This window comes from Oryza glaberrima, chromosome 9, assembly GCF_000147395.1.
Source record: "Oryza glaberrima chromosome 9, OglaRS2, whole genome shotgun sequence".
Taxonomy (NCBI): Eukaryota; Viridiplantae; Streptophyta; class Magnoliopsida; order Poales; family Poaceae; genus Oryza; species Oryza glaberrima.
The window spans coordinates 8,435,502-8,450,203 of record NC_068334.1 but is presented as its reverse complement, the minus strand read 5'-3'; the positions used below and the strand labels follow the sequence as shown (position 1 = coordinate 8,450,203).

General features: G+C 42.8%; 3 protein-coding genes across 3 annotated transcripts; 1 reads left to right on the top strand and 2 right to left on the bottom strand.

Moving 5' to 3' along the window:
- Positions 1–323: 323 nt before the first annotated feature.
- LOC127785424 (oleosin 16 kDa-like) lies at positions 324–800 on the bottom strand. Its single transcript, XM_052312869.1, has one exon. The coding sequence runs from the start codon at positions 798–800 to the stop codon at positions 324–326; it is 477 nt and encodes a 158-aa protein (XP_052168829.1).
- A 7,345-nt stretch (positions 801–8,145) lies between these two features.
- On the top strand, positions 8,146–9,489 carry LOC127785399 (peroxidase 57-like). The gene is made up of 2 exons (XM_052312837.1): positions 8,146–8,415; positions 8,498–9,489. The coding sequence occupies exons 1-2, from the start codon at positions 8,185–8,187 to the stop codon at positions 9,260–9,262; spliced, it is 996 nt and encodes a 331-aa protein (XP_052168797.1). The 5' UTR covers positions 8,146–8,184; the 3' UTR covers positions 9,263–9,489.
- Positions 9,490–12,131: 2,642 nt separating this feature from the next.
- On the bottom strand, positions 12,132–13,502 carry LOC127785347 (peroxidase 57-like). Its single transcript, XM_052312778.1, has 2 exons — positions 13,233–13,502; positions 12,132–13,147 (listed from the first exon to the last, which is right to left on the bottom strand). The coding sequence occupies exons 1-2, from the start codon at positions 13,458–13,460 to the stop codon at positions 12,386–12,388; spliced, it is 990 nt and encodes a 329-aa protein (XP_052168738.1). The 5' UTR covers positions 13,461–13,502; the 3' UTR covers positions 12,132–12,385.
- Between the last annotated feature and the right edge of the window lie 1,200 nt (positions 13,503–14,702).

Here is a 14,702-nt window from a genome sequence, read left to right as displayed (position 1 = left end):
GAAAGAGGGATTACATTATTTAGGTAGCTGTTCTCACACCTGCACTTGTTAAGAAATGATATGGTCAAGTTCGTACTGTCAATGGCACGGTTGGTTGTGACCACATTTATGAAATTCAGTTTGAATTCGGACAAAATTTAAGACCACGAGGTCGTATAAAATTTCAGATGTCGCCGTACCAGCAATCCTGCATTTTGCAACTTATTATTGTACACACACGGAACATTACACAAACACGAAGGCATATGCATATGTGTGATTGCATCAGCTAGCTATAGGCGAGTTGATTTGAACTAATCCGTAGCTAATCTCCTCGGGTTTTTCTAGGTGCGCGCCTGGTCGAGGCGGTGCTGGACCCAGTCCCCGACGTCGTGCGCCTTGGCGTCGAGCAGCGCGCGGGCGTGCTCCACCTTGCCGGCGCCGGCGGGCGCGTGCTCGCCGGACGGCGACTGCAGGTACCGGTACATCCACGCCAGCACGCCCACCGCCGCGGCGCCGAGCGCGCCGGAGGACGCGAGCCCGGCCGCCAGCACCGACGCCGCGAACGCGGCCGGCACCAGCACGGGGCTGAAGAGCACCAGCAGCGGCGTCGCCACGATCAGCGCCACCACCGTCCCCGTCGCCGTCAGCCCCGCCAGCGACAGCATCGACCCCGCCGCCGCCGCCGCTGCCACGCCCTTCGCCACGGACACGGCCGCCCCCGGCTTCTCCTGGTGCTGGCCGCCGCCGTCGTCGTACCCGTCGTCGCCGCGGATCACCCGCATGTAGTGTTCTCCGATGCCGCCTCCACCGCTGGCCATGGGTACTACGGATCGATCTTGTTGTGGGCTTCAAGAAAATGTTGTGATAGATCGATCGATGGAGGGGAGGAGATGATCGATGATGTGGTATAAAGAATGCGGCTGTGGTGGGAGAGGGTGGACATGTGGAGCGTGGCTGGGGTACGCGTGGCGAGGGACGAGCTCTGCATGGATAGGCGATGCTTGGGAGCTTGGCACGTAGGCGCCAGCCTCTGCAGCCAAAGCTAAGATACTATAAATAATTTAAAATTTTGATAAATTTTATAGGTTTTGTATAGTTTACCGTGATTACACGTGGTATTGTGCTTACCACCGGGATACGGTAGTTCGGGCTCTTAACGATTTGGGAAACCTAGTCATGAGGAGAATCCTCAGGAATTGCGGTTAAAAATATCTGTAACTGTTGATTATAGTGAATTGCGGTTAAAAATATCTGTAACTGTTGATTATAGTTAATATCTGTAACTGTTGATGGGTTTTAATTGTTCATTGACCATTTTCATATTCTATGACATCATCAATAATTAATTTAAAAGCATTAAATAACCCCTACCTAAAAAATGTGAAACAATTATATGCTTTTAGAAGAACATTTTATCTGTTTTTTTCTTTTCTTTTCTTTTATTTTTTTAAAAAAAAGGAGTTGTCCTCCTCTTTGCCCTGTGCTTCGCTTCTCCCACCCATGTGAAAAAATCGGTGGAGAAAAACCGATCCTGTGCTCCCTCCGGAAAAAAAAAATTTTCTCCCGGAAGCCAACCAGGTAGAAAAAAAACACTAAAATATTAGGTGGTAAAAAAAATCCAAAACGATGCAAAAGAAATAATGACAAAGAGGTTCCGTTGTTTTATCCCATGACTTGACATGAGTAATTTGCTAGCAGTTTTCTTAAAAGATAGGAGTAATTTGCTTTAGTTTTTTTGTTTCTTTTGCACATTTTGGTTTTTAATTCTAAAAATAAACTCTCAAAATTTATTTCTAAATACGAACTACCATTCCAGTTAGGCTGGCTACTGGCACGATAAAACAATACTATTAGGTATAACTATGCTAGTCGAGCTGACATGGCAGCGGTTTTTTACAAAACAAAGGTGTCAAGCACCATGCGTGAGATGCCGCTAGTGTATTTTTTATTATATTAGATGGGGTAGCGCTCCTAAAGTGTTTAGATTTTACAATAAATTTTGAGAAAGTTTATTTTTAAAATAAATAAAAATAGAAAGGTTAAAAATAATAAAAATTCACGGGCATGTAATCCGACGCAATCTTTGTGGGTGTGTTTGGATAATGGGAAATGGAGGGTAGGATTGGGATTGGGAAATGAATGAAGGGTTAGGATTAAATGGAAGAGTGAGAATGGATGGTTAGGATTTAAAGATGTCATCTGGTGGGAAGGAAATAATTTCTCTAACCCATTAGCCAAAGAAGCCCTGTGTCCTCTTGGCCCATCCGGTTAGATATAAGCTGGGACAATTTTTTGGCACATGCAATTATTATTTGAATAGTCAAATCTCTTTCCTCTCGGCAATTGAAAGTCAAAACTGTTGAGATAATTATATAACTGAGACCATTGCTAAAAGGACAAATAACTAAAGTCTTACTTTGTTTGTTTAGTTCTTCAAACCGCGTTCAAATTTTCAATCTTATTCATATTTTATATGTCCAAGTTAAAGCTGTATATATATATATATATATATATATATATATATATATATATATATATATATATATATATATATATATATATATATATATATATATATATATATATATATATATATAAAAGGGAAAGTCCATTTTACGTCCTCGAACTCTTATGCTTGTCTAAAATGCACCCCCGAACTATAAAACCGGTTATAATACACACTCAATCTGTCAATACCGGACACTTAACCTCCCCTCCCCCCGGGCTGTTTTTACCGTGGTTTTTGCCACGTCGGATGCCACGTCAGCCCTCACCACGTCAGTATACAAGATAATATGGGCCAAGCCCATACTCTGTTCGTTCTTCTCTCCCTCCCTGTTCATTCTTCTCTTCCTCACTACCGCTGGCTGTGGCGGCGCGGTGCTGCTGCGAGGGCGGTGACGGCTGTGAGGGCAGAGCTACGGCGGCGGCGGCTCCCCGTTCCGCACGTGGCCGCCACCAGCTCGCGACTGGCTACGGCGTCGAGTCTCCTCCGCGCGAGGGGCCAGTGCGGCTCCCTCCTCCACCCGCGCCGCCTCCGCTTCTCTATTGCGCCGATAGCAGCCGCAAAGCCTGAGGCCATCAGTAAGCCTCCAGGCCCCGCTCCTCCTTCCCCTCGCGTGCATGGTGCTGAACCGCTGATATGTGCGATGATATTTGCAGGAACGAGCGGGGAGGCAGCTGCGGCGCCGGTGGAAGAGCTCGCGAAATCTCTGCAGGGGGTGGAACTGTTTGATCTGAGAGGAAAGGCGGTGCCGTTGTTGATCTGTGGAAGGACAGGAATTTTTTGTCGTGCTTTGGAAGATTGATTGTGTTTGAGACGATTGATGATGGTTGTTTGCATGTGTATGCTGTGCCGTAAGAGGGCCAATCTTCTCGTGGCTAAGCAGGTTAGTTTAGGGGCCGATTCCTCTCTGCAAATTTTGAGGAACAAAGGAAATACATCAAATGCTCAAAGTGATGCATTCTTCTACTCTCTTTTTTTTTTCAATCTACCAGGTTCCATTTACAAAAACATAAAATGTTTTCATTTTTAACCTTCACAGCACCACCGCCCTCGCAGCAGCTCCGCGCTGCCACCGCAGCCATCACCGCCCTCGCAGCTCCTTGCCGCAGCCGCCAGCGGTCGTGAGGAAGAGAAGAACGAACAGGGGAGGGAGAGAAGAACGAATAGAGTATGGGCTTGGCCCATATTACCTTGTGTGCTGACGTGGCGAGGGCTGACGTGGCATCCGACGTGGCAAAAACCACGGTAAAAACAGTCTGGGGGGTTAAATGTCCGTTTTGACAGTTCGAGGGTGTATTATACCCGGTTTTATAGTTCGGAGGTGTATTTTAGACAAGCATAAGAGTTCGAGGGTGTAAAAAATAATGCATATGCCATTTGCGTGTTGTTCTCCAGCTTTTTGTGAGCAAAAATCTTCCATACTTAGCTCACTGACACAATAGCTGTGACCTAGCCCTCCCAAGTTGTGAATACGAGTATAACACAAAAGAAAGACAATTGTACCAGCACAAATAAGGACCATGAACTAGTCTTTGCATGTATTGTGCTGTGCATCAAAATCCTTGCTGCAAAGGCTTATTTTTATGGGAAAATTGATTTTCTTAAATCTAGATATATATGAAGCTAAATTAGTTAAAGAGTTGGGAGATGACATCTACTAGCAGCTGGAGTAGTATCTAAACATGTAGGTGCAGTAACGGTTCAACCGTTCAAGGTAGCTGCAAGCCTGCAATCCAAAAAGATAACTGTGGAGGATTTGTAGTGTTCGGAGTTGTGACCATTAGGTATTTTAATTAATTAAGGCGATGCATGCTTACTATTCCATCCCATTTTTATTTCTTCTTTCGGCTCTTTTCATAAAAAAAAATATCATTCCAAAAAGAATTATCCTTTTTTTCGGAGTGGTGTATGTGTAAACCCCTACATGTTTTGGCACACGCGAATCAAAATAAAACCACGCGAGCAAAATACATTTACCTGGAATGTTAATATTAGGTAGCATCCGTGGTGGAATTTACTAAAACAATTCAACAAAATTATCATACCACTACATATTTAAGGCCCTATTTAGTTCGTGAAAAGAAAATTTTTAGTGTCACATCGGATATTTGACCGGATATGGGAAGGGGTTTTCAGACACGAATGAAAAAACTAATTTCATCACTCACCTGCAAACCTTGAGACAAATCTTTTGAGCCTAATTAATCCGTCATTAGCACATATGAGTAATCGTAGCACTTAATTATGGCTAATCATGGACTAATTAGGCTCAAAAGATTCATCTCGCGATTTTTCCCATAACTATGCAATTAGTTTTTCTTAATTTATATTCAATGCTCTATACATGTGTCCAAAGATTTGATGTGATGTTTTTGGAAAAAAAAATTTGGGAACTAAATCAGGCCTAATCCATAGTTTCGTAAAACTACAAATGTACTATAGTATTGAAAAGAAAAGATTCAACAACCATTTTACTGTAAAGCTACAGCATTTAAAATCCACCTAACCTCTACAAAGTATAGTTTTGTGGTAACTAATGTGGGTCAAATATGTAGTTTTCTTTTTCCCAAAACATGTACTACCTATACGATTTTTTAAGTAGATAACGCTGTTGATTTTTGTCAAACGTTTGACAATTTATCTTTCTAAAAGACTGAGATAATTATCATTTATTTTGTTGAGAGTTGTTTTATCACTAAAAAGTACTTTAAGAACGATTTATATCTGATGCATTACAAAAGAAATTAAATTAAGATGAATGATCAAACATATATATATAACCAAAAGTCAACAACGTAATCTATTAAAAAGACAAAGGGTGTATTTTTTTTACAATAAACTAGAAGATAGGATTGACAATTTTTCTTACTAAAAAATTTACATAATTATCATTTATTTTGTTGCGAGTTGTTTTATCACTAAAAGTACTTTAAGCACAATTTATATATCTAATGCATTTACACAAAATTTTAAATAAAATGATTGATCAAATGTGTATCCAAAAAGTCAACAACGTCATCTATCTATTATATACTAAAAGTCTATTAAACTTCCTACAAATACTCCTAAACCGCCACGTGACGCTCTACAAACGCTCCTAAGTCGTCACATGGCACTACTAATCTCACCATTGATTTTCACTTAAATTGATAGTCCCGTTAGTCTACACCACTAGATTAGATCTATTATTAAAAAATAATAACCTCCTCATGATCTGTACGTATGTTTGTACGATACTACTGCTGATCTTTCCATACGTACAAACGTAATGTACATTATCTTTCCTAATCTTGCTGGAACCCAAAAAAAAACGTACACATGAAAAAAAAGACAGAAAAAACATACTTCCATAAAAATCAACGGTTTTAAAAATATGATTTTAGATAAAATATATTACTTCACAAATATAAATATATTTAGTTAAATAATGATCTATATAAATACCCAATCAATGTTCTTAAAACCATATTCTAAATCTATCTATTATATATTAAAAGTACATTAAATTTTCTAGAAATACTTTTAAACCGCTATGTGGATCTTAAATAAATTAGAGAAATCCTAAAAATCTATTATGTACTAAATATCTATTAAACTTCCTGAACACTCCTATATTATCACGTGACGGTCTAATTTAGAGTTATCATAGAAATTTAGAGTAAAAAAAAAGCATCAAACCTTCAATTTTCACATAGATTAGTGGAAAATTATTTTAAACATTGGAAGTCCATTAAACTTTATACAAACGTTCCTAAACCGCCACGTGGCGCTCTACAAACGCTCCTAAACCATCACATGGCACTCTAATATAGTAGAGAAAATCTTAAAAATTCTGATAAAAAAGAAATACATCTAATCATTATTTTCCTTTAAATAGGTGGACCCATCAATTTTAACCATTAGAACTCTATTAAAAAAATCCGGTGTACAACACCGCGCACCGTATTTGCGCACTTACATAATCCGTACTCCCTCCACCCTCCGTATCTCTTCTCCTCTCCTATTTTCTAATTGACCTTTCATATTTTTCTAGCTAGCACTTAATATATAAATAAAAAATATTAAGTAGATAAATTATAACTCCCAAGTTATCAGAAAAGAAAAAAAGATAAAGATCCGTCCGTCGATTTAAACTCAAGATGATGGATCCACTATGCATGTCAGACAATTGGATTAGATTTGTAAAATAACAGGCCTATGTTCGGCCTTGGAGCGATCCAGAAATAACGAACCTTTTTTTTCTCTCTCTAAGTGTACGTACATAGTGCAAGAGTATACCGTGGTTAACTACTTAAAAGTAATATTCAAATAAATATAACTGCTTAACTGTGCATCTAATTTCCAACTAGTTTGAATATTTATAATATTTGTGATTAAATTAATAAGTTAAGACCTATGTTAACTATATTTTGATTATATAAATGATATGCTATGCATCAAGACAGTGATGGATTTTTTTTAAATAAATATATACGATATCAAATGTTCTATTCTATATTAATCTAGAAACATACATGTAGCTAAATTAGATCCATGATATCAATGATAATGATGCTCTACGTATTTTCAATGTGTCTATTACGTGTTTTGAGTCTATTTTTTCAATGTGTCAAATAACCAACTACACTCATCAAATTTAAAAGACGAAAAATGTTTATATACTAATAAAATTTTATAGTATAATTTAAGTGTACAAATTACTTAATAAAAAATGTGTCTCCACAAAATATATTCTTTTGTTTATCATCCCTATCTTCTCTGTCTCCCTGACTCTTCTCATTGTCCTCCCTAATAGTCCCCAATTCATCCCATAATAAACTATCATAATATATATGCAATTAGAAAACACATTACTTTTATTTCCGATGATATGTTTTTTTAAAGAAAATAAGTCTACCTTCTTTTCAAATGATGAAGAAGAATATAAAAATATAATAGTATAATATAAAGCTAATAGGTTAGAAAATTATAAAACAATTAATGCCGATGAAAAAAATGTATGGAGAAATCGTGGCAGATCTTCTCCGGTTAATATTTAGCTTTTATAACTATCTCAAACTTAGCATACTACGCATGCCCGCGTGAATGCGCGGGCTACCTTCCTAGTTAATTAAAAATGCGGAGGGAGTAGTTTTTATGATAACCTAGAAGATAGGTCTATAGCTCACAATATTAATATTATGGCTTAAATATTTGGTTTTACGATATGTTTGTCAAACTACATTTAATTTTACGAAATTTAATAGCAGCATTACATACTCCTGGTACTATGTGAAGTATATATATACACATTATTGACCGGAGGTTTATGAAGTCAAGAAAAGGCATTATTATTGGTTAGTGCAAAGGCACTATTAGAAGCAAATATAGGAAACTAACTCTTCTCCAAGAAAACATTGCAGAAGGATCATACATACACCCCTTTCAGATACAGCTTGCAAAGCATATCAGCTCCCATGTTCAACAAAAATATGAAGCCGGGTCGTGTGGCTGCATGCCTACGTGATCGCCATGACCAAACATATAGTAAACAACTAAGCTCGCATAACTCAATAGACGACGAGACCATGGCCATGTCATTGTGTCTAAGCCAAACAATCTCCTATAAATAGGCTTCACCCTAGTCTACCTAGCTCAAGCCTCAGCAAGCAGCTAGCACTAGATCGACTACTAACTGACAAGGTAAGGCAACAACAATGGCGATCATAACGAGGGTAGCCACGGCGGCGCTAATGGTGGCGGCCGCCGTACTGCTGGGGCTCGCCGGCGTCGGCCACGCGCAGCTCCAGAACGGGTTCTACAAGGGCAAGTGCGGCGCCAACGACGTGGAGGCGGTCGTGCAGGGCATCGTCCGTGCACGCTTCGCCCGCGACGCCCCCATCGTCGCCTACCTCCTCCGCATGCAGTTCCACGAGTGCGCCGTCAATGTACGTGCCAATCTCTAGGTGATTGGATGATTGATATGATCGTGGCTGAAGCTGAACATCCATGGATGATGATCTCTTGCAGGGATGCGATGGCGGGCTGCTGATCGACGGTCCCGGCACGGAGAAGGCGGCGTCGCCGAACCTGAGCGTGAAGGGCTACGACCTCATCGCCGACATCAAGGCGGAGCTGGAGAGGCGGTGCCCCGGCGTGGTGTCCTGCTCCGACATCCAGATCCTCGCCACCCGCGACGCCGTCGCGCTCGCCGGCGGGCAGCCGTACGCGGTGCGCACGGGGCGGAGGGACCGCCGCCAGTCGAGGGCCTCCGACGTGGTCCTGCCGGCGCCGGACAGCACGGCGGCGCAGTCCGTCGCCTTCTTCCGCAAGCTCGGGCTGGGCGAGTTCGACACGGTGCTCCTCCTGGGCGCGCATACCGTCGGCGCCACGCACTGCGGCGTGATCAAGGACAGCCGGCTGTACAAGTACGGCGGCCGCGCCGGCGCGACGGACCCGGCGCTGGACCCGTACTACGCGTTCGTGTACAAGACGTGGGTGTGCCCCAACGCGGCGGCGTCCGACGGCAACGTCGTCTTCCTCGACGACCAGTGGAGCGCGCTGCGGGTGGACAGCAACTACTACAAGCAGCTGCAGCGCCGCCGCGGCGTGCTCCCCTGCGACCAGAACCTCTACGGCGACGGCGCCTCGACGAAGTGGATCGTCAACCTGCTCGCCAACAACTCCGACCTCTTCCCGTCGCTCTTCCCGCAGGCGCTCATCAAGCTCGGCGAGGTCAACGTGCTCGCCGGAGCTCAGGGAGAGATCCGCAAGGTCTGCAGCAAGTTCAACTAATTATTAACTGATTTGATCGCCATTAATTCTTCGTTTCGCTTTGTCGTATTATCCGTCTCAATTTTCTCTTTAACGTGTTGTCCGCTTCTTCTGAGTTTTGATATGATCATGGTCGATCTGATGCTTCCACCTTTCTTTCTTTTTTACATTCTTTTTTGTTGAGCTGATGTTCGATTTATTTAATCAGTATGTAATTTTGGCTGTAACAACATGTACAACAGGTTTAGTATGATGGAGGAAAAAAATTGAAAATATACTTTTATTTTTTATATTTTGCATTTATATACTTGTCTGAGATTAATTTGCAAAAATATATCTAATCTGCGGAATGGTTGAGCGGGAGCGAGGACGAACCGTACACTCGAGTCGGTCACGCGGAACCGAGATGCGCGACCGAATCGGTCCCGCACGGCCAGACTGCGGGACCGAGTCGGTACCGCAGCGCCGATACGCGGGAGCGATGGGGACGTCAGCTACGCGGGTGAGCGCGGCGGTACCACATAACAGCGGCGTAGGACCAGCGCGGTCCCGCGGTTCTAGCGCGTGGTACCGAGCGAGTCTCGTGTTATTCCATGTTAATCCCCCAATTTTTTCCAACACATCTTCTTCAATTTTCCACGCGCACGCTTTTCAAACTGTTAAACGGTGTATTTTTTACAAAAAGTTTCTATACTAAAGTTGCTTGAAAATATCATATTAATCCATTTTTGAAAAAAAAGTTAACTAATAATTAATTTATCACGTGCTAATGTACTGTTCCGTTTTCCGTGCGGGACATGTATTCACAATGTGGAAAGGACGGAGTGGCAGTCCCGCGCATCCGCCATGCGGGAGAGAGGGACCGATCCCGCGCATCCAATATGCGGGAGCGATCCGGTTCCTGTGTTATTCCCCTAATTTTTCCAACTCATCTCCTTCCTTTTTCGCGCACACGCTTTTCAAATTACTAAACGGTGCATTTTTTACAAAAAAAAAAGTGTTTATACGAAAGTTGCTTAAAATAATTATATTAATCCATTTTTGAAAAAAAAACTAATAATTAATTAATCACGTGCCAATCTACTGCTCCGTTTTCCGAAGACGCGTGTGGGAGCCGCGGGGAGCGCTCGGCATGAAAACCACCATGGTGCCGCCCGCCTGTCCTACGGGACCGGCGTGATACCGCATCCCCAGCCTGCGGGACCGGTCGCTCCCGCACACCTATTCTGCGGATTGGGTATATTTTTGCAAATTAATCTCGGACATTTATATAAATGCAAAATATGAAAAATAAAAATATATTTTCAATTTTTTTTCGTATTATGGAGGCAAATTTCAATAAGAAAAATGACTGAATTGAGACGTGCTCAGCTCCATGAACTGAATTGTACTGTTTGATACACATTGTCATGTGCTCTGCTCCATGAACAAAAAATCGATGTATTAGAAATCCTTCCTCGGTTTGTTTTAAAAATCCTTGCTGTGCTTACCTTGTTCTATTATTGCAGCAGAAAAATGTGTTTCGAATTAATAACTAAATCCAGTAAAATAATACTCTCTTTTTTTCAATAGATAATGCCGTAAACTTTTTGAATATACCTTTGACTATTAGTCTTATTTGAAAAATGTATAAATATGTAAAAGTTAGGCTTAAAGTGTATTTAATGATAAACAAACTGACAATAAAATAAGTGGTAATTACATATTTTAATAAAATATTTGAATAAGACAAATGATCAAATATGTGTTCAAAAGTAAATAACGCCATCTATTAGAAACAGATAGAGGATGTAACTTGTGACTCTCCTTTTTAAGCCTATGTGGTGTGACTTAACTATAATTTTTATTAGAATTAGTTTAACAAATATAATGATTTTATGATATAATGAGTTGGTCGTGGGAGGGCGATGGCAGATCCATCACTCACCCCGCCACTAGCTTCTATTAAAATACTACATATATGATATAAATGCACGAGCGGTTCTTAAACTTGTAAAGGTGTGTCAGGCAGGTTTCCAAACTCCCAAAACACATTTTTGGTCCATAATCTTGCTTAGCCGTATATGGCTTGTCTAAACCCCATTTGACTTGGTCTACTTATCGATGTGGCTAGCCAACGTGGAGGAGAGGAGACAGCTGGGGGGAGGAGGGAGGGAGAATATGCATCGAGTCCCTTATTTTTTCGCCAACCCTCAAACGCGGAATCCTGAATTCCTGTTATCCTCAGCGTGGGAAAGATCGATGAAGCGGGTGATGCATAGGCGGGGTGGTGATCATCAGCTATCGCTGGCGACCAGAGAAAATCGATCGTAGGAGTGGTTGAGGGGGTGGGGGAGCGACTCGGTCTGCACCTATCGATGGATGCGACAGTGGTGAATGGTGGCGAGATTGCAGCAACTAGGTGGAATGAAATGTATGAGTAATTAAGTATGTATTCTAAATTTATAAATTTTTAGTGAAACTTGATGCTAATATTGATATACAATCTAACTGCATGATTTTTTATTTTTGAATTTCACTATTGAAACTTAGTGTCCGCTATGTACAATCTGCTACTTAGACACCTAATCCGCTACCAACCCCACTATTTTATTACCTTGGGTGGCAGCCCTCTGATGCCACTTTGCACCTAGCCGTGGACTGGGGTGGAGTCACCGTCCGGCTAGCCTGAGCGACGAAAACTCCACTGAATTTTAATATTGATGTGTAAATCAATGATGAAATTTATATAGCAAATACTACTAGTTATTTTAAAATTTGCCAAGGCTAAAACATTTTTCTGGTTCCACCACTCACCGTAAAAAAGTGTGCAATTTAGCAGCTCGAGAGGGGAAGCAAAGGTGATCAAATTAAACAGCAACCATCCAATGGTATATAAGAGCTAGTGAATTTCACTTCCAAATTATTTGATACTTCAAATCATACATGCATACAAAACTTGTTGTACATGCGTGCAAACGTTATTGCATCGACCAGTATGTCACGGTTAAATTAAATGAATCAAACGAAAGTTAACAAAAAGATGGCAAGGGCATAACCGCATAATGCATCGATCATATGGATATCTGATGATCATATGAGGAGAACAAAAAATAGGACGAACTGAACGATCGAGCACCGAATAATGGCCATCAAATCAGTTAATCAGTTGAACTTGCTGCAGACCTTGCGAATCTCTCCCTGAGTTCCGGTGAGCACGTTGACCTCGCCGAGCTTGATGAGCGCCTGCGGGAAGAGCGACGGGAAGAGGTCGGAGTTGTTGGCGAGCAGGTCGACGATCCACCGCGTCGAGCCGTCGCCGTAGAGGTTCTGGTCGCAGGGGAGCACGCCGCGGTGGCGCTGCAGCAGCTTGTAGTAGTTGCTGTCCACCCGCAGCGCGCTCCACTGGTCGTCGAGGAAGACGACGTTGCCGTCGGACGCCGCCGCGTTGGGGCACACCCACGTCTTGTACACGAACGCGTAGTACGGGTCCAGCGCCGGGTCCGTCGCGCCGGCGCGGCCGCCGTACCTGTACAGCCGGCTGTCTTTGATCGCGCCGCAGTGCGTGGCGCCGACGGTGTGCGCGCCCAGGAGGAGCACCGCGTCGAACGCGCTCAGCCCGAGCTTGCCGAAGTAGGCGACGGTCTGCGCCGCCGTGCTGTCCGGCGCCGGCAGGACCACGTCGGAGGCCCTCGACTGGCGGCGGTCCCTCCGCCCCGTGCGCACCGCGTACGGCTGCCCGCCGGCGAGCGCGACGGCGTCGCGGGTGGCGAGGATCTGGATGTCGGAGCAGGACACCACGCCGGGGCACCGCCTCTCCAGCTCGGCCTTGATGTCGGCGATGAGGTCGTACCCCTTCACGCTCAGATTCGGCGACGCCGTCTTCTCCGTGCCTGGACCGTCGATCAGCAGCCCGCCGTCGCATCCCTGCAAGAGATCATCCATGGATGTTCATGTTCAGCTTCAGCCACGGTCATATCAATCATCCAATCACCTAGAGATTGGCAGGTACATTGACGGCGCACTCGTGGAACTGCATGCGGAGGAGGTAGGCGACGATGGGGGCGTCGCGGGCGAAGCGAGCACGGACGATGCCCTGCACGACGGCCTCCACGTCGTTGGCGCCGCACTTGCCCTTGTAGAACCCGTTCTGCAGCTGCGCGTGGCCGCCGCCGGCGAGCCCCAGCAGTACGGCGGCCGCCACCATTAGCGCCGCCGTGGCCACCCTCGCCATCGCCATTGTTGTTGCCTTACCTAGTCAGTTAGTAGTCGATCTAGTGCTAGCTAGCTGAGGCTTGAGCTAGGTAGACTAGGGTGAAGCCTATTTATAGGAGATTATGTATTGTTTGTGTCATGCGATGACATGGTCTCGACGTCGAACTGTATTATTGCGAGCTTAGAGCTTTAGTGATAGTTTACTGTTGTTTTGCTCATGGCGACCATGTAGATGTGCAGCCACGATCTTACTTTGTTTTGCTTATTTGTTGCTAGCTGTGCCTGAAATAGTATGATCTTTCTTAAGTCTGTGTCACATTTTTTATCTTAGAAAGGAGCTTCCTAGATTGGTTCTTCATTGGTGGCTCTGCACTAAGCAATGCATGTGTTTTAATTTCAACACTCTTCACTAATCATAAGATGTCTCTTCCTTCAAAATATAAGAAAACTAAGCACAAAGTATCGATGATGGGATGAAATCATTAACATTTTCTTGCAGACTGGTTGCAACTTGCAAATAGTATAACTGACGACCCTTTGGTCTTCGGAGAAGGATGTGAAGCAGAACAGAAGGAAGACTTTGCTCCAGGGAAGCCGGATAATTATATAGGCACAAGTGGTATATTAATTGTTTTTGATATGTAAAGCGTTAATTTTTTGGCATATCTAAAACTATATGAACGCGGTTTTCATAGGGAATTAAACAAAGAAAACAGGTCTTTATTTGACTTTTGAGATGGAACGGCTTTGACTATGCAAATAATATTTAATTTACATGGGCCAGCAAAAGAAGCCCATCGTTTAACAAGGCAATGCACAAGATTCTGCCCTTCATTGGGCTGTAAGCATTCTTACGTCAACGGTGTAAAGCCGAAAGTTGATCTTCTCTGCCTTAGAAACTACTCCCTCCGTTGGTGTAAAAAAAAAAAACTACTCCCTCCGTTTAAACATTCTTAGCGTCTAAAATTTGTACTACATAACTGTAAGTATTTTTATAGTATTCTACCTCGTCTGAACCGCACATCATTAAATTATTCTTATTTAACCACACGCACATTCGATCAGGATAAATATAGCTCTCTAGTTTTTCACGTGCATGTTTTTTAAACTGCTACACGATGTTTCTTTTATAAAACATTTTTATATGAAAATTGCTTTAAAAAATCATATGATCCATGTATTTAAATAAAATAGTAAATAATTAATTAATCACACGCTAATGGATCGTTCCGTTTTTCATGCCGAATTCCACCTACCGAACACACCC

Bases quoted from the DNA above. Each gene is read 5' to 3' on its own strand.
- LOC127785347 (XM_052312778.1), bottom strand. From the start codon at position 13,460: ATGGCGATGGCGAGGGTGGCCACGGCGGCGCTAATGGTGGCGGCCGCC. The intron at 13,148-13,232 runs GTACCTGCCAAT...GATCTCTTGCAG, and splicing joins TCCACGAGTGCGCCGTCAAT to GGATGCGACGGCGGGCTGCT.
- LOC127785399 (XM_052312837.1), top strand. From the start codon at position 8,185: ATGGCGATCATAACGAGGGTAGCCACGGCGGCGCTAATGGTGGCGGCC. The intron at 8,416-8,497 runs GTACGTGCCAAT...GATCTCTTGCAG, and splicing joins TCCACGAGTGCGCCGTCAAT to GGATGCGATGGCGGGCTGCT.
- LOC127785424 (XM_052312869.1), bottom strand. From the start codon at position 800: ATGGCCAGCGGTGGAGGCGGCATCGGAGAACACTACATGCGGGTGATC.